General features: G+C 36.3%; 1 protein-coding gene across 1 annotated transcript in view; it reads right to left on the reverse strand.

Moving 5' to 3' along the window:
• The window catches only part of CRIM1 (cysteine rich transmembrane BMP regulator 1), a 177130-nt gene that overhangs the window by 18877 nt on the left and 131984 nt on the right, over nucleotides 1-26269 (reverse strand). The window contains 3 exon segments of the mRNA XM_032102594.1: nucleotides 1225-1346; nucleotides 3963-4119; nucleotides 16619-16747. Coding sequence (XP_031958485.1) covers nucleotides 1225-1346; nucleotides 3963-4119; nucleotides 16619-16747 — 408 coding nt within the window.

Here is a 26269-nt window from a genome sequence, read left to right on the forward strand (position 1 = left end):
GATTTACCCATCCCTTCCTCTTACTTAGGGATTCTGGGTCAAAATTTTAACAAGGACTCACATTTTCCCCATAACATACTGGTGATTGTTCTAATCATTCTTTGACAAACTGCTAATGAAGTGATGTTGAAGTGATATGCTCATGGCTTGGTATCTTTGTGATCATGACAACAATAAAGACTACTTAGAGAGGGATCAAGTTAATTTCACTAAATAATTGTGCATGTTTTAAAATCCATACTTGTTAGGGTGAACACTTAAAAGTGTGCATACACGTAATTAGTGACCAAAGTTTATAGTCTGGGAGGCAATTATGGTACATCTAAGGGAACACTTGGCATATATTTAGTCACAGCATTATGACAATCAGGAAAAGTGTTCTGATTGTGAACATGGAGACAAATGACAAGCTGAGTGATAAGAATTAACTCGATGGGACACCATTCAACATCTACCCTTTCTTATTTAATATTTAGAATTTTAATTTCTAGTAAAAGTCATATATTGCAGCTTATGTCAATGAAACACATGGAGATGAGCAATGCAGGAAGTCTGATACCCAGAGTAATATAAAACACAATTTGAAAATATCATAAAAACGAGACATGCTAAAAGCAGCACAAGTATAAGGCAGACAACAAGTGAACATCTGATCTCAATATCCACCTTGAACGTGGTGGTTACACGTTTGGCATGTGGCATGTGTGAATTTTTTAGCTTAAGAATACCAAGACCTTTCTCCTGGGTAACTGTTCTCTCTACTCATTGTTCACTAAGATTGCCTGAAAAGCATCCAAGAAACAGCACTCCAATTTTAGGTGATATACTGGACATCTAACAAATCCAACACTCGTTTGTAAAGAAAAGACAATGGTGAAGAAGCCAAGGCGAACATTACTACTGAAAAAAATACCCTCAACTAGCTTATTATTAGTAGTTGCTTATTAAGAGCCTGATACCATTTTTATTAATGATAACAAACTTTTTGTGCCTTTGTAGTGGGAGATGAAAGCAGAGCTGAAGCTTTCTGTTGAAGCAAAGATGAACAGATAACAAACACCACCAAAACAATACATTCCTCTGAGCAATGTTGAACCAACTCCTCCCCAGTTACCATATTTTTAATTTGTAAGTATTCTGTGCAGTATTGCTTTTCTTCTACTCTGGTTTCCACCTGCTTTGAAAACAAGTTGTAGTTAGAGGTGGTAATGCACCAGCACATACCTCTGCACTTGCAGATAACACAGCCATGACTGTTCTGCTGGAAGCCCAATGGACAGATTTTACCACAAGGCAGGTTGGGGCACTTCTTACACCGACAGATTTCACAGCCATGCTTGTTCTTCCTAGATGACCAAAATAATTTGTAAAAGGTAAGCAAGTCACTTTAAATATCTACGTCTTTAAAATAAGAGCATCCCCCTAAGGAAGTGACTGACGAGCAAAGAAAATTATTGTTAAGTGTCACCCTTCGATTCAGTGGTTTTATGGGCTGTACAAGTCTCCATCCCTGGCATGTGCTCCCTCCATTCTGTGAATCCTATGCTGAATGTTTCCTTGTCTTTTTTCAGAAAGGCAGATAATACTATTCAAACTTTAGGCACAGACGTGCTAAACAAAGAAAAGACATGGGAAGTTATAGAACATGACCTAGGAGGACAGAGGAGAAATAAATTATGTAAATCTCTAGAAAGCCCAGCTTCAAGTTGTAGAAAACTTTATTTAATTTTTAGTTAAAAGGCTGAGAATAAAAAATTGTCTTACAGTAGAGTGGAGAATGAAAGACTTTCTGTATGCCTATCGCATCACAAGGAATGCTTCTTTCCATTAATGTGTAGAGCTTTCAAGCAGTGAGCTTTATTTAGCAGATTTTTTCAGACAGTTATGAAAAGGTTCTGGTTTCTTTAAAGATGCAAAACACAGTATTTCCAATTACTAACTTTTAACAGTCTTAAAAAAAGAAATCACAAATATGATGATTACTCCTTAACTGTTCACTCTCTAATATACTTTTCTTGCAATATTTCCTTCTTTTTGTCCTATTTGTGACTAAGTAGCTACATTAAAATAGAGATTTGTCCTCCATCACATCCCATGTTTTTAATGATCATAACATGCATGGAAGTCAAATACATGGTATTTTAAAAAGGAATTTGGCACAGTAGCAGTAAACTGAACAAATACACTATACAACCACAACTCTAAATAATTTTCACACCAAGGTAAAACTCGAAGTGAAATGATCCTAAAGTAGTTCTTGCCACAACTTTAGCCCTTTATACTACAAACAGTTCCATACATAGTTATCTTCAAATGTTGCTAATTTCATTCAGTGTAATTATTCACGTATTTTGCAGAGAATGACAGGATTAGAGTGCTCATTTCCAATTTCTAAAAAATTGAATTATCTGAAAGCTTTATTAAACATTCATCACTTAAAAATACCAGCCAAGCATTGTGCATAATAAAATTACATTGTACATGTAAACCCAGAATTTAAATTGAGAGCTATTTTCCAAATAGCTTAAAAAGGTTTAAAGTTCATCTGTTTTTCAGGTGCACAAAAATGTATCGGAAAGATCATCCCAAAGACAGGGTTCTTGAAAACACTGGCATCAGCTTGAAATCAACTTGTTCTTAAAACATCTTAATCCTACAACTACCATACTATGCCCATTAAAATGTGCTGTTATTTGTAAAATGCTTTTGCTACTTAGTTCACATAGATTTTCTAATAAAACTGCTTTGCACACACTTTAATAAAAAAAAAATAAAGGAAGGAGAGTGTGTTTTAGCTTATCTAAGTACAAACCCCACATACGTAAATTCCAATTTTCCTTTGTAGGTCAATATATTAACTATGTGGTATATACAGACTAAAACTTACTGCTCTTCCTTTTCTGTGACTTCCCTCTGGTTCTACTTTCTCCCACTTGCAAAACTGAAAATAACTCTCAGCCACCCCTGAAGTCAACATGCCTGAAGATAATTTTATTATCTCCTTAATTTAAAATTCTTTGTTTTCCTGTCTCATTTACTACTCAGTATACTAAGAGGACACACCACAGTAAAGATGGCTATTAAAAAACCTGCAACGTTTATGAACAAGGGTCAAAGAGAACCCTAGAATGAACCAGAAATTTAAAGAGTATTATTATCAAACACTAGGAATTGCAAGTATAGTAAATTTCATTAAAAATAATTTTAAAAAAATTACATATGAATGTTATCTGAAGATCTGCTGTCATGAGGTAGAAATTAAACTATTATGAAAAGCAGGCAGTAACATGGAATGAACCCATAAAAAATAAAACATATGGTAAAATATATATATAGATGCCACCAGAACCCATTACTAAGAAATTTCTGTAACAAAAGACCTGCTCAGTTTTCATCACCTGTTCCACAATTGAATAAATACCACAAATATGGAGAAAGAAGTCCACCACAAATACAGATTTTGAACGCATTTACAAAAACGTAGATAAGATATAGTACTGTTCTTCACAAATCCTGTAATTACCAGAAATGTCTCACTAAGACTAGTCTGCTGTCATATTAACATTAAAAGAAACTTGAAATACTAGATAATAACTTGAAGAAAATAAATGGGCTATAAAATGAAAGGTTATCAAAGCATGCCAACAGAATTTCAAAAAGCTACGTGCAAGAGATATTACTTGTAAGTAGCTTTCCCATCTTGTTTGTCAAATTCTTCAAAAAAATTTAAGCACTGCTTTGCCTTCATAATCTGCTGGTTTTTGAGCTGCTGTTTCCAAATCTGTTGATCAAAATCCATTTTGAAGAATACTGCACTCTCACATCCATAACACCATTGTATTTTCCCACCCTTCCCCCCGCTTTGCCACAAAGGAAACACAAGAACATATTCCTGGATTTCTGCATATTTTCAGTACACACAGGGAGTGCTTTAAGTGTGCTTTCAGGATGAGAATACGTACAAGTATCCAAAGGGACAGTACTTGTCACATACAATGGGTTTGCACTTCTTGGGCCGCGGCCGGCACTGACAGATCTCACAGTTGTGGGTGTCAGTCTGGAAGCCGAAGGAACAGTCCAAGGAACAGCCTGAAATGAGGCCGGTGCACAGCTCCTCTCCTGCAAAGGACACACGCAGTTTATCACAATATGAAAACTGTTTATATCAAACACATCCTCAGCAGACCAAACCTGCTCCCTTTTACTTTGTAACTTTCTTAATAGTGCTAGGCCTTACCTTCAGACTGTCTTATTTTTAAAATATTTGACAGAATTCTTCAGTAATGACCCAAACTGTATGAGTAGACACTACAGGATTCTTCAGTTCCTGTCAGCAACTTGGGGAGTACCACCTGGTACCACAAACTAACATGATTTTATGAACAGATGCACAGCCAAGTCCAACATCCATGACTCCATTGGCTTTTAATAATATAACTAAAATAACACATACTTGCCACACATTATATGGGTTTAATAGGCTTTTGTTCAATATAGATCATCTTTATTTCTCCTCTGCTTATTTTAAATAGAACTTAAAGGGTGGGATATATTAAAATCTTTTATTCTTTATGCTGTTTGCTGTCAACTTGATTTAGACCTGCTTTTAAAAAATATAACTGTGATACCCTAAGATGTGATCTAAGCTTAGAGATGCTAGACTAAAAGATCTGTCTCTTGAAGTCCAGTACCAAGTTTCATCTGCCTTTTATGGTATAAGGAAGATGTAGAACTGTTGGCATCTCAATTTTTCTGGTACAGAGATAAATAATGGTCATTATATTCACTCTCATTGCAATTTACTGTTTTGAGATTAATCAGTTTCTTCTCACTCTTCTTGAAAGAAGAAATGCCAAAGAAATGCCAAAAAGACTACTCTTAACATATTGTGGGATACAATGTTCTTTTATTGGCTGCAGAGGTGAGAGGAAACAGAAAATTATGAGGTTTTTTACACTAGTGATGCAAAACACAAGGGAAAGAAATGCCCATTATTACAATAGCCAAAGTGAAATCAAAATCAAAATAGGAAAAGGGGGAAATATAATTAAGATTCTTCGATAGAAGAATATGATGGGTGATATCCAAAGGCCTGACTTTAAGAGTGATATTTAAAGGATGGCTGATCTCTAGCTGAAACATCCACACCACTATAAAGTATTGGTAGTACAGAGGTCAGCTGAAGAGTATTCTTCCAGATGTGCTCCTCATTTGAGCCCTGAAGACCACTTTCCTTTAGGGGGATGAACATTTAGGGACACAGTTTTTCCAAAGCAAAGATCAGTTATTAACATTGGCTTATTCTCTAACATGGTAATTTACTGAAGGAAAATTACAGAAGGAATCTTTGCTTTACTTAAATGCTTCCTCGTCTGTTTTTGTAATGTTGCATTTAAGACTGCAAAATATAGACTTAACCAGATGTGGCTAAGCTAAGTGTTTCCTTATCTATTCTACCAAGTTAATGCTCATCTGGTAAAGAAAGCATGTTTCTTACTGTCTCAGAATGAGACCAAAACCTCAGAAAAAACTGGCAAATTCACTGCCAACTTCTGCAGTGGAATTTGGGCATGCAAGTGCAATACAACATAAGAGTTTCATTATCCCAACCAACAGTGTTCAGTTTAAATAGGATGAATATAATCAGGGTCGTGGGTCTCACCTCTTCACTTTTATGCGAATTTGGTGTCTGAAGAAAAAAGGGTGCAAGTTTGGTGGGGTTTTTTTTGCCATTCAGAATACAGAAAAAGAAATGCCCGATCCTTTCATAACCTCTAGAGATTGTGTCTGGAAGCAGAGTATCAATACCACAAGATTTAAGCATTTATTCTCAGTCATATCTAACCTTTGCACAGCAACAGTAACCCTTATCTCAGGTTCTTGCTTTAGAGAGAAACACACATACAAAGATCTTCATGAGGGTTTACACATTTTTGGAGGATTAAGTCAGGCCGATCTACCAAGAATACTAATCTTTTTAATATGTAGCCACTAATGCTGATTTTAAGACACTACAATGCAGAGGAAACTTTGATATTTTTCTCTGGTAAAGAGTGAGTTATGCTCAACACAAAGACTTTTCTTGAAGCAAGTTAAAATAATGAGAATTTTTCTTTCACTTTTGAGCTTTTATACTAGGATGTTTGTACAGAATTATCCCCTAGCAACACACAGTGATAATTAAATTTAACTGAACTTTTCATTACACAAGACTTTATAAGGTAGTTGTAATTTTTAAAGCTAGGCTTGAACTTTATAAAGAATGTACGGAGAAGTACACTAGGTTATCTCCAAAAAAATTATGTCCAGTTATGATCTTTGATATAATGTAAGTTATGATATCTCCTGCAGATGCTCAGAACTGATCAGTGAATAAACCTGGAATTGCACAGGTTGAACTGAGCAGAGCCACTCATTTTCAGAAGCATACTGTCAGGGAGATGAAATGTTTATGTGGCTGCCTATAAACAGTAGGATCATGAACACAGGTGAAGAAAAAGGAAGGTACATATGCAAAAGCATGGGAGAAATAAACAGGCATCTTAAAAAAGTAAAAGGAAGAGCTGGAAATAACAATTTAAAAAAATATCTAAAAAACCAGAAAAAAGAACAACTTCTTTTTTAGTCAGCATATTTCTTCATTTTATTTGTCTCCAGATTATCTGCTAAGGAGGACTATCAAAGTGCAAAATCCAGGTTTGACTAGGAAGTTACAGAAGATGGCAAAATAGGTATGCCTCAGAATCCCACAGCCAAATACTTTGTTTTCAGTCTTGTATTCTGCTCTGATTTGGCTAGTGAAACTGCTTTTCAGAAATGCAAAACAAGTTTGTTGCATTTAAAGTTAATATGCTTTATTAAAAGGCCCAGGGTGTCTAGGGCAGTGCTACACAAGAAGGAAGACATCCCAAGTGTCTCATCCCAAGTAGCTCATGACGTTAAGTATATTTAAAACTCAAATAGACAGCTGACATACTAACCAGGAGATCCAGTCTTGAAGCAATATCCTCCTTGCTTAATCCTTTACATAGTGAGTTATCCGCGAAAGAATTTTCACTTTGTAAGTGGCCAAGAAAGAAAAGTTCTTCAGAGCCTTGAGGTGGATGACTAATAATCACCATTGCCTTTCAGGAACAGACAGTGAAGAGCGTATGAAAAATCATCAAAATTCTGGCTATGTCAAACATAAAGGGAAAGTTTGTTGAAGTCAGTGCAGACAACTGTTAATGTATGGACTTTCTAGTGTTATGTCAATGTTATGTATGAGGTGATCAGAATAACCTCCACAGACGTCTGCTCACTGTCTTTCTAATAAAATGCTGAAAATTACATTTCTGATGCTTTTTACTGAAATTAACACGTTATTGCACTTAAATTTCTGATAGTATGACAGTACAAATGGTGGAAGTAGATTTTAAACAGTTTTCGAAAAAAATTCTCTACGAAGAAATGTAGTGTCATGAAACTAAGAATGTGAATTCTGGTCTGCTTTCTGATTTTACATCTAATCATCTAAATTTATCCTATTAAAACATTATTAAAAACATGACAACTGCAGGCAGACTCTAAATGAAGTACCATCTGGTACACAGAGTTTATGACTGCTGCACAGGCCTGTTGAAAAGGACAGTCCAGCATTTTAAGCCAGGTTTTTTTTTCAGAAAATTAAGTGAATCACCGATGTCACAAAGCAAAGCGTAGCTATTGGAGAAAGAAAGAAGAGAAAGAGAAAAAGATTGAAAAGATTGCGAACCTAAAAATTCAAATATGGATCCAATTCAGTGTATACAACTGTCATATTGACAATTTTTCTATAGCCTTAGCTATTGGTTTAAATTAATCATTGCTAAAATAATCACTAATCCATTAAGAAAAGATAAGTAAAACCAGATTTTTTCCTAAGGTTTTGCATTTCAAGTGACACATACTGAGGAACAAGGAGAACTAGTTCATGACAGTCAACTGCAATGAACTGAGGAAATTTATTATGACAAAATGTTAGAAGGTATTCATTTGAGGGTGTTTTCCATCTCTGCTTAGATAAATGTCATGAGGAAACTGAATCCAAAATCATGGAATGCATTTGCAGAGAAGAGATACGGCCTTAACTGGTCTAATAATGGCTTCAAAAGTGTATCAAGGCAACCAGACAGGTTGAAATGAGGGTATAGTAAACATTTTAAAAGCTAATGGAGAAGAAAACTACCATTCAGAGTTTGAACTGCATTATGCACTTGCATGTCACTGCAACTCTAACAGAATGAGATCAAGCTTCTGATCACATAGTATAAGCTAGTCTTTTGTTTTCGTGATTAGTTATAGTGACATCACATATAGGGAACTAAACTGATGGGTAGATAGGAGGTTAAAGAATAAAAGAGAAACAGAATGATGAACAGGAAATCAATTAAAGGGAAGACATCTCTCATTGTGCTGCTAAGGGAAATATCTGGGTGGAGAGTAGAGTTCTACATGGTTAGTAGAAACATGTTCATTAATTTTTCTTACAAAACATGGAATGTCAATAAGGTTGTGCCAACACAGAAAACAATTTGCACGACAAGCTCAGAGTTTCGATGCAGGATATTGGTTGATCCCAGAATGATACTGACGAGATACGACTTTAGGAAAAGTTGAATGTTTTCCTGAACGCCTCAGGCTCATAGAGGTGTATTTTTACTACAAATATTTATCTTTTTAATGTGACGACATTAGCTGAAACACTACATAAAATGCTGAAAGATTAAGTACAGTAGAAGGCTAGGACACTAAACATGGAAAGGTTGTTTGTCCTGAACCAACAATGTTATTAAATAGTCTCCTGCTTGGAACTAATACTCACTTGAGGACTAACATGCATCGAGTACTTATAGCAGTGAATCCCGCCCACACAACAAGATCATGCAGTTTTCTTCGCCATGTGCAACCACGACTGCAAAAGCAGCAGCAAAGTCAGTTACCAACAGGTCCAGTTGGTAGTTCACAGTCAGTCACAGTCTTCACTAGTCCTCATCATAATGGCAAAAGCTATTGCTTACAGATTTTGAGTCCTCTAAAGACCGCAGTACTAGACAAAACTTTGTTCTGTAGTTTGCTACAATTTAACACATTATATGCTGACATAAATATGGGAATTTCAAGTTATTTGATTCATTTGGATCAATTTAACATGATGCTGTTGGAAAAAATACAAGCAGAAAGAACAGCTGAAGATTAGTTGGTCTTCCAAAAAGCCTATTTGTGAATTATTAACAAACAGATATTGGTGAGGTTTTTAAGCCTGATCACCATTGCCCATAAACTCCTTTTAAATATAACGATTTCTTTCCCCCGCTTTCTCCACACACTTACAAACCCTTTCATACATGCAGACTATAATAAAACAAATATTGAGCATTTCAGAAGAGCATGACAGCATTAAAGAGGAATCTCTTTGGGATATGGAGGATGGGACAACATTCTGTAGAAGAAAGTCTTGAGAACTGATGATTACCAAGATATGGTGAGGCTCTACACAGCATGTTACATACAAACTATGTGGTGTTTTAAAACTCTTTTCCACTAAGTATCTTACTCTCAACACTAACATCAACTCTAGTTTTAAAAGGTTGTCTGATACCTGTAAAACTGAGTCACTGGCTGCTGAAGGAATAAAACATGTTCAAAAATCAGCATGTAACAGCAGCTGACATACTGATGTGATCTATCACAGTTGAGGTCCCACATCGCAAACAAGACAATAACATTCTGTCCCATATGTTAGCAATGTCTGCATTTGGCAAAAGTAACTTTGTGGAATATTTCAGATACAACACAACCTCTCCTTCCCAGGTATAGCATCTCAGGGGCAACGCATCTCAATAGGAATCACAGGTCTTTGTCCTAAATTCAAACCATTGTATGCATGATTTATTCCTGATTTCAGAGTGCTCACATCCCTACCTCACATCCTCACATGAACCTACAAATATTTGGAGTTATAAAATATTGCCAAAAAACCCCCTGAAAAGTAAACCAAATTCAATTCCATGAATTGCATGTTAGCTCTAGAAAGGGTCTTCTGCTTGAATTTCTAATAGCTTGATTGTAATTCCAGATATTTTTTTTAAAGAAGACTTTCTTTTTTTCTATCATATATATGGTATTTAAAAAACTCCAGGCTCTTAAACTGGGGTATTTATGTTTTTCCAATAAATTATTTTACATATGGACACACTGATATATGCACTGTAAGGACTGAAAATCTTCTTACTCTAAAAAGTTTTGAAAATGCATTCGATGTTGAAATACTTTTAGTTTTCAGTCCTCTAATTCAGATGAAATTAATAACTGCCAGAGAATATTAATAAATACATGACAAGGACTATGTCAGTATTTCAGCTTGGCTTAGGCTGGTGTCCATTCTTGAAAATTTGTAGCATGGCTACACAAAGCTAGCTACATACCTTTACCAGCATTATTTTCTTGATGCTGAGGACAGATCATATCAGGAGAACTGTTTCACAGTACCTTTACAATTAAGCACTCCTCAGCCGTCCTCTCGGTGTGGATTGCTACTGCTGGTTAATCTTCGGGGGTGGGGATCTGGGGAGGCAAATTTATGAAGGAGAAAACTAGGTTACTTAACAGTAACTGGAATTCTCTGAATATATTGCCTCCACAGATCCACACTAACCCTCCCTCCTTTTGTTAGACTTAAATCATGATTCACAAAAGCTGGATAAAAATGAAGGGACTGGGCACTGTGATGCTAGAAAACCCTGTTTAAAAAAATAGTCTTGTGAGTCCATTGAGGCAAATCAACCACTTGGATATTTGCTCTAAACAAATCTAGGATTCACATACAACACATGAAGTCATTAAAATGAAACTGTAGCGGTGACATCTCAAAGGTGGAATCACTGTAGAATGATCAAGCTTCAAGCACATTGGTTTTGGTTTGTTTTTTTTTTTTTCACAAGTCAAGCCAAGTGAAGTCCTAATCTGCTTCTACTGCACTAGGTATACTGTAAGCACTAACTCCAAGATATTGTAATCTTCAGAGATCCTGCCGAAGACTATCACTCTCGTGAGAAAACAGATAATATTTATTTGGCATGAGTTGTTCATCATAATTCCAACCTCTTCAAGGAGCACTTCCACTATCTTGCACATGTGCTTAGAGTTAGTATTTTTGTTCTACTTAGAATATGTACTTTTTTTCTGATCTGAGCCTTAAATTTTTAGGAAACGTGCTTCATCCTAAATTTTCCATGGTTGTATTTCATTAACTCAGGTCTTATATGTAATAGCTATTCCTTTTTACATCACTGCAGAAGGATAAGACATCCTTTTTCTGTCTTACAGAATTACTTAAAAATCTAATATGTGCTCTCCTTTGCACTAAGAAAGATTACCTGGACTTTTATTTTATAACTTTTATTTTCCATGGAATTTGTTGGGAAATCAAAGTAACAGTGGAAGATAATTGCTACTGAAACAGAAGAGTGTTACCTAATTTGTATTTTACTTTACTACTTCCAGGAATTATGCATTGCCTGAAGAATATTTTGTGTAATTAGTGTCCAATTACTGTCTGACCTCAGTTTGACATAGAAATAAACACAAAATTAGTTTATTTAAATGGGAAAAATTAACACTGAGGGAGTTTACATGTTGAGAACACACATCCCTGAGTATGGACTACTTACAGAAATACAGGAATGAAATATTCAAATTTTGGCTGTAAGACTGAAAGGTTAGGACTCTAACTATTGTAGAACTAACACACAAAAACGAGGAGTTGAGATGTGTTCTCTTGCTGCAGTCCCCACAAAGTTTTCTTAGGCTTTTTTCTATCATCAGTCCCTACACTTTTTCAGAGCCTTAACTGTTGCTATTTATAGACAGCCTGTAGATGAACCTACCTACCTTTCCTCAAACCTACCAATCCTGCCTTTGAATGCCTACGCAACTAAATGAAGACCCACATAGTCAAAGTCCATGCTGGAATTTCACTCTGCTTCATCAGCTATAAAGGGAGACGGTGTGACTTTGCCAGAATATTGAGGACCATGCTTCTGGTGCGTGCTAGTATAGACTGAATGACAGTGCCTCCTTTTAACTCCATGGTAGAAAACGTGTTCTTCTCTTTAAAGGAAAAGGTATCAACACTTCCAAAATTATTTCTGTGTGCATCCATAGAATGTGCGTTGAGGAGAAGGTGGTTTCATGTTGAGAGAACTGTGCAAACACATAATATACCAAGATTTCTTATTTTTCAACAGTGATTGCATGACTTGCTTTGACAGACAAAAGAGACCATGGCATGAAGTGGAAGGTGATGAATTATAATGTGCAGGGGAAACGACTCATCTCAGTCTTCTACAATGGCATGCCACCATAAGGAGTCTGAAATCAATGAAGCTGGATGACAGTTGCATTTTGGAACTGCAAAGGTAAGCTTTCTAAATGACACAAACAATTTTTAAAATCGACAGCAACACTCTAATTTAATTCCATTTTAGTAAGATTTGAAAGGTTAAAAAAATATTAAAGTCATGTGTGCTCACATTTATATCCTGAATAGCACTATATGTTCAATTCATTTGGTGTAAAACACTAGTCTCAGTCACCGGAGAGATTTTAAAGGGTTTTTCTTTTCTGTGAAACTAATCCAGGGAACAGACAAGGCCTGCACTGCAGACGCTTGCTGAAGAATGACTTCATGTGCAGCAGCAGCTACCAATCAGATTTTAAATCCTATTTTACTGCAATAAGCAGGCATTATTTAATATACCCATTAGTCTTCCTTAGGGCAACAGGAGTCCTGCCTCACAAACAGTGGATCACTGGTCTTCCACAAGGACTCCTCTGAATGTATTTGTCTTCCTAAAGACTTCATTCCACTCCAGTTCTCCCTATGAAAGTAACGGCCTAGAAACTCCAAACACAAGAGCAATCATTGCACACTACAATTTTTTTCTTATTTACTTTTTTCTGTTTGTGTTTTGCTCTTGTATCATCTTATACCATCCTTGTGTTTTTTGTTGGGGTTGGTTTGGGTTTTTTTGGGTAATGCCTTTCATGTTTTTCCTACTTGTTTTATTCTTGGTATTCTGCAGTGGTTCTTCCTAGGTGTCTTGGGGTGACTTTATGATGTGTATCCCATGTTGCTGCCCTATGCCCAGAAATTAATTTTGTGCCTTTCTATGCCTTTAAACTGAGCCTGAGAAGAGAAAAACCCGACCAAAACTTTCAAAGCAGTTTTTCAGTTTGTTTTCATGTTTTCGAGGACACGGAGATAAAACCGGTTCGCATTCAGCTGCGGCAGGAGACCGAGAGCGGAGGGAAGCACCCGGCTTGCTGCTTTCCAGCCAGTTTTTCACCTTCCTCTTTCTCCAGAGAGAGACGGAGAATTGAACTTTTGTTTTCCTGGGACTTGGTTTTTTTCCCTTTTTTCTCTGCTGGACTGTTTCAACATCAGAATACATCAGGAAGAATTTCCACCGAGGCCTTGACCCTGGAGGTGGGCCCACCACCCTGTCCCAGCTCCAAGGAAGGGGAGAGAGAGATCCAAGGAAGGACTCTGAAATTAAGGACTCTGAAATTTTCCCAGGTTTTCTCTCTACAGCAAGAGGTTTCATTATTTAGCATTAGTATCTTTTTTCCTGTGTATTTGTTAAATAAATAGTTGTTATCTCTTTCACTCTCCTTCGAGGAAAAAGTTTTTTTTCCCGAACCTGGTGCGGGAGGTGTGGTTTGTAACCTGCCTTCTCTCAGAGGATGTATTTCTAAATTTGGCCAAACCAGCACACTAGGTTCTGGATTATAATTTTTACCTTTTGTTGTCATGTAGTGCTGCTTTGGCTTCTAGATGCTGCTGGTCAGTATGATCATTCTTTCTCCCTCATCATTTGTGGTTCCATGTGTACTTACTGAATTTTCTTCCCATATCTGTCTATGCTCACTCTTTGCTCAGTGTGTTTTTTTTTCTCCCTTCTCTTACAACTATGGTCTGGCTCTGTTACTTTAAAAAGCTATTTTATTTTACTTTACAGCATGCATTTTTTCACTGCATGTTGCTACAGCATGTTTTTGTGTTCACTGCAGAAACAAAAAGAAGGATAAAAGACAAAGTAAACTACTTCTATTAAAATCATATTCTAGAAATGTTTTGATTTGCTTCTTTCTTCCTTCTCATTCTGTAGTTGGCTTGAACCAGGCTGGATAGACTTGAAACTAATTAGAATAAAGCACCAAACAAGTTTCATTATACTGTACTTACATAATCATTCCAAATAAACCTGTTGTACTTATTTCTGGCTACATGAATGTAAATGAAGATAACAATGAAGAACAAATTACACCCTCACTCTATGTTCTTCTACTTTGTCATTTTGCTTTTATTTTGGCTGAAATAACTGAAGTATAACAAACCTTCAGCAGAGATATCTAAAAAGAAATTAACAAAAAAAGGAAACTTTATTGGAAATAGGTTAGCAGAATAAGGATAAGATGACTTCAAATGGTAGTGTGGGCATGGGGGCTTTCTTACTGAGGCACTTAAATTTGACTCTGTCAAGCAGCTTAGACCAGAAAAAAACAAGTAGATGCAGTATAAAGATAGTGATGTTCCCAAAAGTCCACATGAGTCTATATGAGCTAAAGATAATACATGTTCTGACGTCCCTAAGAGAACCAAGATGCAACTGAACTGGTTTGGACTTTAAAGTACACAGGATCGCAAAACACAGTGAGCTAGCACAGTACATTTTCAGCATATTTGACCTAAGACTCCTCTCTTCTCATTTCTCACACACTCATTTGTCCAGAGCAGAGCCTTGCAAGTGAGAGACATTACTTCACAGAAAAATTCAATTTCTGTCATTTTGATTGATAACCACCAAATGATGATTTCCAAGCTGTTATTTTTCTTCACTTCCTTAGAAAATAAAGGTCTCCCCTATCTAAATGACTGAGATTTTTAAGCAATCTACTAGTCACATTATTTAATGGAAAAAACAAAAGATGACAAATGATACTATTAAGTTTGCTCCGGACAGTTTGCTACTGTAAAATGAAGATAATTTCAAGCAAATCTGGAAAGACAAAAATTCCCCTGAATAGGTTCTTATGCACTATTTAATCAGAAATACTCTAAGCAATAACATCCTGAGACGTGGTTTGTGTCCATATGCAATCTAGTAACCTAGAACAGAAGAAATCATCCTTTGGAATGGTGTGCCTCCAGTGCACCAGACCGGAGGGAAGGACTTGCATGCACAGGCAGAGATGATGAAATTTGCCAAGTATGTCCATCTTCTTGTTTGTGTCGAACTCCCCAGTCAATTTAATAATAACAGAAGGAGAAGGAAAATCAAAATACAATGCTAAAAGCAGACCTTAACATTTCTAACATTTTCCTTAGGAACAACAAAGTAAGGCAAATATGCAACAGCTTGGATGTAACCTAAGGAAAACCCAACCTAATCCTTCCACGAATACAACTTGGAATCAAAGCTATTATTTCTGTATTGCCATGATAATACTACAGCTTGCCATATATTTACTTTTGTTAAGATGTCTTCTCCAACACCAATCCATTCCTAAAACTCTTTAGTTTGTACTAATTAAGAATTTTATTTTAACCATTTCTATTCGGGACCCCTACAATAGTCATATTGGTTTAGAAAGTGGCTGAGAATGAGTGGACTGAAACCAAAAGAGGAGGAATGGAGGAATACTTTAGTTGTGAAAGACTTAGAGGCTTCAAGAAAACTGAAAAACTACAATAACATTACAAAGAGAGTTTAAACCCATTCCTAGGTTGGGTTGGCAGCCACAGAGATGCATCCTGCAGCTGAGACTAGCACTCCACAGGTGTCCTTTGTTGGCCAATTCCAAAAGCCAACCTGATATTCCTTTATATTTCATCTGTAAACAGTGAAGTCTTAAGGAAACACATATAGAAAACACGTTTTTCTCGATACACATAAAGTTCTCACAAGGCACATTGTTTTTCCTTTGGGAAGAAATAGATGTTAAAGCTTGCATAAATGCTAACTAAAATATTATATATGTATATAAAATAAATATAAGAATATATTCTAGAAAGAAATATAAATATGGATATACTCATATATATACAAACACCCACTCCCAAGCATATAATTTTCAAACATTTATCCTCAAAATCTAAATTTTGATGAAAAAAGCTAAATCTAAATTTTGATGAAAAAAGCTAAGTTGAAAATAGGCTGTTTAGCAACAGGAGTTTTTGAAGTGCAGAAACCTAGATGCTCTTAAAATTCTTTAGACAGAGGAAAATGAAATGTGGAATTCTGATAAGACTTCTCAAAGTCTACACAAATATTAGATCCCAAATTATTACCTTTTCTAGTCAGCTGTTAAATTTTTACCTCAAGTCAAACACTGTACGTTTTCCTCCAAACACATTTTAAGCAAGCAAGCAGTGTCAGAAATCAGGAACCAATTCTTTAAAGATAAACAACTACAAAGCACACACATACTAACACAACATATAATCAACACTATGAATGGGAAAACCCAGCATACTACCATTTTCACATACAGCTTCATATAAAAGGTAGAAGCCACTGTATTTTTGCATACTCACTAGTTTTGCACTGACAAATGCGACAACCATTTTGGTCCAGTTTGAAGCTATAGATACAGTCTTTTTCGGTCAAAGTGCAGTTCACCAAAACCTCACAGGTGGGCGGACCTATTGTGATATACGTTGGTTCTAGGGGTAGAAAAAAGAATAAGAGGTTCTTGAATATTTGAAGTAAGTTCACAAAAATCCACATGCAATGTAATAGTTTAGAGAGTAATTTTAATTACTTTTGTTTCTGATGAATATTCTTGGTACTTTAGAAACAATTCGAGAAACAGACTTTGTTTCAAAGTGATGTACACTCAACAAAAACAGTATGAAATTGCAGAAAATTTTTCACGTATTGAAACAGAAAAACATACCACTTTTTTTCTTGTTCACTATGAAATCAGCTTTCCTGAACATGCAGTTTGAAACTGAGTGCAAAATATTTATTTTGTCCACTTTTCTCCAAAAGTATTTCATCAAAACTTCATGATGGGATTTTTGCTTTAGAAACTGAACAGTTTCTCTAAAGCTGAATTGATTGATACTACCAAGCTGCACATCAAACACGTAATGCAGTAGTCAAATCTTGCTCTGTGTGAATAACATCACTTCTACTGAAATTTATAGCAGGAGAGACTCTGAATACCAGATGGGAACGTAGGATGCACTGCATGTGAAAGATCTCTGGAAAGCATTTAACATGTCTCTTCATTGAAAATATCACATCTTACAGTATACTGTGCAGTCCCAGATTATGCTTTCTGAAGTTGAGGAGATTATTGCCAATTATAAGATATCTATCAACAGTATAATACTTACTTTTGGACACAATTTAAATATGCTGGAATATGAAAATTGTTTTGATACATAGGGTACACAGAAACATTAATGTGCTCTAGTATAGAAAGTTGTTAAAATAAAACAAAAACCAGAAACTTACGGAAATAACAAGAAACCTCAAAATGACCATCATAAAACAGGATACAGAAGGAAAGCAATACCTATATTTTCTTGAATAACTTTTTGCTCTCTGAGACTAATTTTGTCTATCTTGTGCCCTTCATAGAATGCAGGCACTCAAGAACCAATGAATTCATAGTTATGAGCATTATTAACATTATACAAAATATTCAGGACACAAAATTTGCATGACTTAAAGAACTGTGAGCTTTCATTTCAGTGCTTCAACTGTTTACGTGTACTCTGTTTCTCCATCTCAAGAAATGAAAATTTATAGGAAATTATATTTAAAAAGCCTTCCATACTTAAATTGATAAATTGTGAAAATCTGGAGAAATTATATGGACTGGAGGTGGCCACATCTTGTCATCTTTCATCCTCAGACCACAGATTTTGCTATTATTATCTATAGGCAGCTAGTCTTTCAAGTAAGGGTAAAATATTACTCAATGTAGATTAAGCTGTTAGAAGTATACACTGTTAAGCAAAATTTCCGTGCCTATTGGCTCCATTCCAGCAGGCAGCTTTTGCACCCACGCCTTCCAGTCAACTGAAAATTATCCTATTACAAGAATGAACTTTTCTGCTTTCATTGTCTTTCACAATTTTCAGCTTTTATAGCTTCTCTCCAGCCCTGCTCTTCCCAGCACAACAGTTTATACAGCTGATGAACATTTTTAATACTTTTAAAATTAGGTCAGCTAACTAGAGTTTGGAATGAAAAAACTGCATTAAAGACACCACAATTAAGTTAGATAACTTCAAACTTATCTCAGAGGTCATTTTTCAGATTATGCACCTGCCGAGTAACATTCAAATTCTGTTGCTTGTATAATTTCTAGTAGGAAAGTAGCAATACATTTTAAAAACATATAGAAAAGCACTAACACCTTTTTTCATATACAAACTGGAAATCTGTATAATGGCATCATGTTTCTCTAGATCCCTCAAATATCTTCTTATTTAAATTAAAATTTTTCCTTTGGTAGAGATTTAATATAAATTACTAGGTTGGAGGTCAAAGGATGGGTTTCCATCAATTCTTCATCTCACAGCTCTGATTTTGGATGTGTAGTGTAGAAGAATAGACATAATGAGCAAAATTTTTTAAAATCTGTGGATTTCCAAACTAGACTTCTTTTAGTCTAAATGAAATCTTTGTAGTTGTTTTCAAATTCATTCAGTAAAGTATCTGAGTAAATCACATTAATGTCTAATACTTAACATTTGCAACTTCACCAAACCATTAGTTTAGGAATCATGAAGATATTGCTATATACCAATATATGCCCATAACATGATACATTCCATTAATTAATCCTGTGTAGGCCTCTGAGTACATAAACTAGTTTTGCAACCAAATTGACTTTTAGCATCATTCCATTGTCTAACCAAAATATCCTAAACACGCAAAAGACCAGAATGCAAGAGCTACCCTGAAGCTACATTCAGGTTACTGGTCAGCCACCACAAACCCTACACTTCAAACGACAAAAAAGCCACAGCAATGCTTGTACTCACAGGTAGTTAAAACCACTACAAATCATATGAATCATTACTGCTGCCCAGAGAAAAGTTCACAGACAGTAAGACAAGGCAGAGAACTGAAAGAAACTGCAGTTTTGCCATCTGACTGCAGTACGTGAGGTAAAACATCTTGATACAAAAAGCCTACAAGACCTTATCGAAAGTTGAGATGCAGATTAGTTAGTATCCATTGATCCACTTGGGTGTAAACTAAACCTAGAGAGAAAGAGGATTGTGTTTTACTCCCCATCACTAAAGTCCACCCCTCAAGATAACTTCCCTTTAATCAAAGGTATAACTTAACAGCTAGGAAAACCAGCATAAATATTCATAATTATATATATATATATATATATATTTTTTTTTAATATAATTATTTGTGACTTTCCAAAACTAAACCTCTGTGTTTTGATGCTCTCTTCTCTTGGGCACATTGACACATTTTTTGTGCCTTTAATACATGCAGTAATATAGTATTTCTTACAAGGGATGAAATAAAACTGTTGTTATATTACTTTGAAAAGTTTTTGTTCATCCTCAATTCATTGTGTTTTATTATCCTGTTACCTTCCACTCTTGGGCCTGCTTTCAGCATCTTCAGTGTTTCTAGTCAAGCTTACAAATCTGTTTCTTTCTCCCTCCTCTCCCTAAAGGTAAGCCCCGAGATACAGTAATTTTATATGCATGCCTGCTTCTCAATGAGCTGCAAGCAGAGGACAAAAGAAATAATTTCATTCCCTACCCCCACATGTGCAAAAATGCAGCCAGGAAAAAAAAATAAATTCAGGCCTTTTCACTTCACTAGACAAGACTCAACAAATAAAGCCAGATCTGCTCTGCCAGACTTCTGGCTATTTGAATAGGCAAGCGGTAGCTAAGCTTGAAAAAGCATGTACCACCACACAATCTGAACTGGGCTTTCACTGCTGCTCTCGGTAGAAATGGCTGAAGAAAGATCCAGTGCACAAATGCACAGACAATGGGTGGGAAAAATGGGTGCTGTTTCTGCCTGTGTGCTTTACCAACAATACAACCGTATCGTAGAAAGAAAGAGAGAAGAAAATAAAGAGGAGGGGATTGAAGAGAGTCTGGATGAAAACAATGGATTATTTAACGGAGCACAGATTTTGCTGATGTCAACTGCTTATATATAAAGTTAAATGCAGATTCCTACTAGAACACCGTGCTTTGATATATTCCCTCTGATCCTGATACTTTCTCTGCTGAATTTTAGTGCAGGTTATTAATTTGCCTGCTGTGAGGTTGATAAAAATGTCTGAATTAATTTTTTACAATGCCATTTACTTAAAAACAACTTCAATGATTTTAAAATCCACATCAGCTATTTCATCTACTGGTGGACCTCTAGTCTGACTAGTTCACTGAAAAATACTACAATATGAGATCAAACCCTGAATCTCATTCATTCCAGCTTGAAATCAAACTGCATTTAAGGTGAAAGAAGGGAAGACGGTGACATTCAAATAATGCCTGGAGTTGGCTTTGTCCTTAAGGACCAACATTAACAATACTAACACAAAAACCGGTTGTCAAAAAAAAAAAAGGGAAATAAGTTATCCAGGTTGAATAGTACTTTCATTGATTTTTTTCCAATCTAGAATACTTCTGTAATATGAGCAAAACCGATCTCTACACCCCTCTTTTTTGATTTCTGAGACCTCTCACTTCTCCTGAGTGATGTGACACAGTTTGTAGTACAAAGAGCAGATATTTTCTTCTGTTAACAATGTGAACTACTATAAATACACACACAAGAACACAGGATGGTCAATCTGGTCTAGCACTGTGCCTTATATTTGCTATACTTTGATGAGTATTGCGGTCCTAAGATACTGCTCAAGTATTCAGACATGGAGAGAAATTGATGCAACCGTGTTTCAGTGAGATCAGGGAAAATTTGTTTCTCAGGATTAGAATTTTATTATATACACAATTTGATCAATTATTAAAAAAAAACCAAAACAACAAAACAAGAGAAAGGAAACTGAAATATACCACTGACTGCTGAAGCCTTGGAAAACAAACAAAACCAAAGAAAAAAATCAGGGACAATTTACTGCAATCTTGTTGACTTCTACTGTTTACCTGCATATTAAAAACAAACCATTCACTGAAGATGTCACCATAATTATATAAATTATATCAAAGACAACTAACTAAATAGAATCCTTCTTGAGTGTGGAACCAGAATGAAAAATTATACCCACCTTCATAATCATATTCTTCATTGTTCAAAATCTGAACTCTGGCCATAGAGTTTGTATCAGAAAGCAAAGTGGGATTACACTTAACTACTCTACTGCAAAGCCAAATATATTATGAGAGAACCAAGCATTCAGTTTTGGTTTGTGTGAAGGACCAGAGGGACCTGCACCAGCCGAAGCAGAGCCTGCAGGTACAAGGAAGCAATGGTTGCCCTCCATTTAGCACTTGGAAGCCTACAGCTGGAGTAGTGTCCAGCTTTGGGCTCCTCAGCAGAAGAGAAACACGGACGCACCTGAGCAAGCACGTCACAAGGCTGGCCACTGAGCTGGCCAGGGGCTGGAGAGGTGGCATACAAGGCAGGCTGAGAGACAAAGCAGGGCTTGCTCAGCCTGGGGAAGGAGGGTCAGGGGGCATCCTACTGCTGTCTACCGCTCCTTAACTGGAAGGTACAAAGATGAGAAGGCCTGGCTAACCTTGGAGATAGCTCCAGGCTAGGATGAGAGACAACAAACAAGCATGAAATGGGAAAGTACAACTTAATAAAAACTGTTTTGATCTTTCTTTTAAACCACATGGGTCAGCAAACTACAACATGGTCACAGAGACTTGTGCAATCCCTATCCTTCAAAATACTCAAAATTCAACTGGGACAAGGCCCGGACATCCCTCTGCCACTGGACCTGCTTTGAGCAGGACAAAGGACTTGAAAAATCTCTGGTGGTCCTTTCTAACTTGCATGACTCCATGAATTTCACTTTCATATTAACTCAGGACATTTCCAGGGGAAGCAGCAATATCCTTGATGAATCCTAATCAAGGAACTGAAATCAAAAGACAAACATTTCAATTTCTGATGATGTCTGTATGCTTTTGCCAAGTACTGATTACCTTCATTTTGCAAAATAAGTACATGTTTGTCTAACACTATCTCTCTGAATCTACTTCATGACTTAAAAACAAGCTTTTTTTATTCAGGAAGCAAAATTTCTTCCAGGTGTTTGTAAGAGAAATTGTCTGTTAAGAGTTATTTAGCAACAGCCACAACCAGCTTTAATCAGTCTCATTTTTTTGCTCTCCTTTAAATTAAACATTTCACATGCTTCACCTCTTGAAGGTATTTTTATTATTATTATTATTATTATTATTATTATTATTATTATTACATGAAAAACAATCTCTTTGCTCTGTTTCATCTGGAATGCAATATTTTAACTCCTAAAAGATTTTGTTTCATACTTTTGGTAATATCATGTGAGGGAAATACCTACTTCATGGTTTTACAAAATTTGTTGTAAATAGGGAAGTAACTATTGTATTCTAAGCTTTTTCCTCTGCATGTATTTCTTCTGAATAAGCTCAACAGAATAGAATTCTAAGATGTCCAAGATCTCATTTGTTTTCATAAAATTAAATCCTCTTTTTGGGGGAAAAAAAAATTAATAAAAATCATATTATAAACAAGGAGAAAGATCTCCAACGTGAATAATAAAGAACATGCCCGTGTTTGGGGAAAGTGAAATAGCTCCCTCTTCTGTAGTATTTCATAACACAAACTACACCTTTAGAAGAAGTTTGATGTTTTGATCCTACGAAACCAGCATCAATCAACTTAAAAGAAATTCAAAATCAGAGCATTCAAGCATTTACCATTAAAAAATACACAGGAAAAGATCCCCGTAACCAAATAGTACTCTAACTTTTTACCTAATGGTTTACGTGATAACTGGCTCAAAACTGGGCCTGAAGGGTGTGCTGCTCAATAGCCTTTCATTCGAGTCTGCATACTTGTTTAAATTTTGTCTACTGTCCAAAAAAGTTAACTGCAGCCTACTAAGCAGCAGCATGTGTGTTTACTTAAGCTTCCTGTAAAAACATTCATATCATTCCAAGAGTGACTAAATGTTTTCCATCCTCATAGTTCGCATTCCAGCCTTCCCCGCCCCTCCAATTCATTACATGAAAAATATCAGTCCTGAGTCCTGAGCTAAAGAATTTCCTTCCTGGGTTTGAAATACTTAATGCCTCGCAGGAAATTTTTTCCCAGAATTTAGCTATCTGTGTCAGCTATCAGGGTTCAACAATTCAGCATCACATAACAATTTATAAAATGTATGCAAGGACTTAGATGATATAACTTTCTAATTCTCAAGTAACTCTGAAAATATGTTCATTAATACCTCCAAACACATAGTTCAGTTTGGCAGCCTTTTGTCTCAAATTTTATTCATGCTGCCAACCTGAAACTACTAAAATATGTATTTTTTCTTTGAAAGTAACTATTATAATCAAAGACTATTTATTGCTGCAGAGTAAAGAAGCCTTCTATGTACCAAAGGTGCATGTGTGGGGGTATATGTATGTCATTTTTGCAGTGAGATGCAATCAAAATACATACTTTCTATTCCCAAAATGTAAAGTTAAAACCTTTTGTCTGTCATAATCAATTCCAACAGTTTCTGGTTTAACAGGCATGTATACTCTTCAAATGAATTTCAATTCTGATAAGAACTTTTTTTGACTATTTTAGGTGGAACGACACTAAGAAATGACCACCTTGTTAAAGCAGAATCAATTAAGTCAATCAAGAAATGTCCAGATACATTAAGAAGGCCATTCACTTATTTTTACTAGGTGAAGATAAACACTAAATTAGTGTACATCTGGGGTAAATCTATGAAAGCCAGAAGTGCTGAAAAAAATTAGGAGGATCCATGAGGTTCTTTATAAGTGAGACATCCTCTGACATGTATTCATTAGGATTCTTTGGTTATTTATCCTTTCAGCAGTCTTCCACTGAATTCAACGATGCATCATGGAAAACCATGAAAACGTCATTTCATACTCGTGTACTCCTCCTGAATTTCACCGGCTTGCACGGGCAGCAGGTTTCATCACACATCAACAGGCTCATCCGCCTTCTCTAGAACCAGTATTCTAAATCATGATCTGGCAAACATAAGCCCAATTCTCTGCAGCATGGTGTTTGCATCCCTTAATTGACTTTGATGAAAGGGCTGGTTGGGAGCTCCAGGGCTGCTGCCGAACAATAACTTACACTTCATGCTCTAAGGAGGACTCTGGGCCCACACCCCGTGTCAGTGAACACTGCTTGCTACCACTGACTTCATCCTGAATGAATCAAATTTCTTTTCACTGGACTCTGCTGCCTGTTTTTACTTAATGAAGTGCTAGACACGCTAAAGGAACTGAACTGAATTACATCTCAGCTAGAGTTTAGATTCCTTTATTGATGAAAATGTTAATTTCTTTTTGTGAAGATAAAGTGTCAGCCATAATGACAGCGAAATACTGTGGGTCTTATTCATGAAAATCCTCTGAGGGGATTTTGTTTAACACTTAATTTCTCATTCACAGCTTATGCTGGCACCCTGCCATCTGTACCTGAGGGCTCTCCTGCAGAAGGACGTGCTGTGAGTTAACCAATTACTGTGTTTCAGCTTTCCCTATGAATAGTCTGAGCTTCTGAGAGATGCAAGGGAATAGAAGCAACCACAGACTTTCCTAAGGGACATTTTTAGCATCAATGCCAGTGCTGAACACTTGCATTTATTACCTTATTAAAAAAAAAAAGGTATTTTCTTACTATCTTTACCAATATTTACTTCCTGTGAACACAGCTATTACTCTAATTTGCGGATGGCTGTCCACAGATGCAGATGGCCTGAGGGAAACAGTTATTTCTACCACTGTAGCTCTTTTAGTATTATTCACATGCTATTATATATTCATATGCTATATTCCCTCTTTTTTGGTAAAATTCATTAAAAATGGAATTGCTATTTAAACCACAGTAATGTTACTTAGAAAGCAAATTTGCCAGCCAGCAAGAAGCAGGCAGCTCTGTAAGCAGCAGTACTAACTGCAGCTGATTGCCAACGGATCTGATTGGCTCCAATGGAACAAGAACACAGACCAGCCCCCATGAAGAGCTGGTCTGAGCCAAAAGAAGTGTAAGCACATATCAAAATTTTGCAGTCCCTTATGGCACTTGGAAAACCACTTTCTCCCCTCTACCTAGCTGTCTGTTTTAATCTGAAGAAATGTGATCCCTTTGAGACTTCCTTGTGCTGCAAAAATAAGCTGTTGGCTCAAAAACCATGGGGAAAGCACAAGTATGATTACCTAAGCCTTGGCTCTCAATGAAGAGAAGTCTAAAAAACAAACTAAATAGATAATAGATTAAATAAAATCAAATCCCAGAGGGCCAATATCATTACAGGAGATATAGAAGCTATATAGAAGCATCCATCAGAAGCTTAAAACTAATTCTTTGTGCTGGATCCACAGAAGGGAATGGGCCTGCCTTTCCTAGCTCTCACCAGAGAAAGGAGGCGCATGACTTGAAAAGCTGTGTCAGCTGAAGAGCTTGAGTTTGGGGACAGGCCAAGGATGAAGGAAGGTCTTCCCCTCCACACTGTTCTGTCTCAATACGCCTCTGTCTCCATGCCTTTTCTGTGGAAAGGCTTTCTGCCTTTCTCCCTGTGGAAACAGCCACCTCAGAACAGCCAGTCGCCTGCTTCACAAATAGAGTTTTTATTGATAGGCCGCATGCACAGCCCATGGGCTTTTGTGTGTCAGGTAACTGGCAAGAAGTGACTCAAGATGGACATATTGTATCAAGATGTCCTGCCAAAAGGGTTCTGATCACCTTGATGTTTAGTTAAAAAAAAACCCAAACATCCTCCCCCACAAGGCCCCAGCTATATATTGGGCTCTATATTGGTAAGCTACAGCCATCACTTGCATAAACACTGAAAGCTACATGTGAATTACCATTACTGCTTTCAGTTATGTAAGCAATTTCCTGAGCAAGTCTCTTTGCACTGAGGCTGAAAATACGACTGCCGTGCCCTGAACACATCAAAAAGACAATCTTAGTCACAACATGCCACAGAAGGAATTTCGTTGTCCTCAACAACTTTCTGCCTT

This window comes from Corvus moneduloides, chromosome 3 (genome assembly GCF_009650955.1).
Source record: "Corvus moneduloides isolate bCorMon1 chromosome 3, bCorMon1.pri, whole genome shotgun sequence".
NCBI classification, from domain to species: Eukaryota; Metazoa; Chordata; class Aves; order Passeriformes; family Corvidae; genus Corvus; species Corvus moneduloides.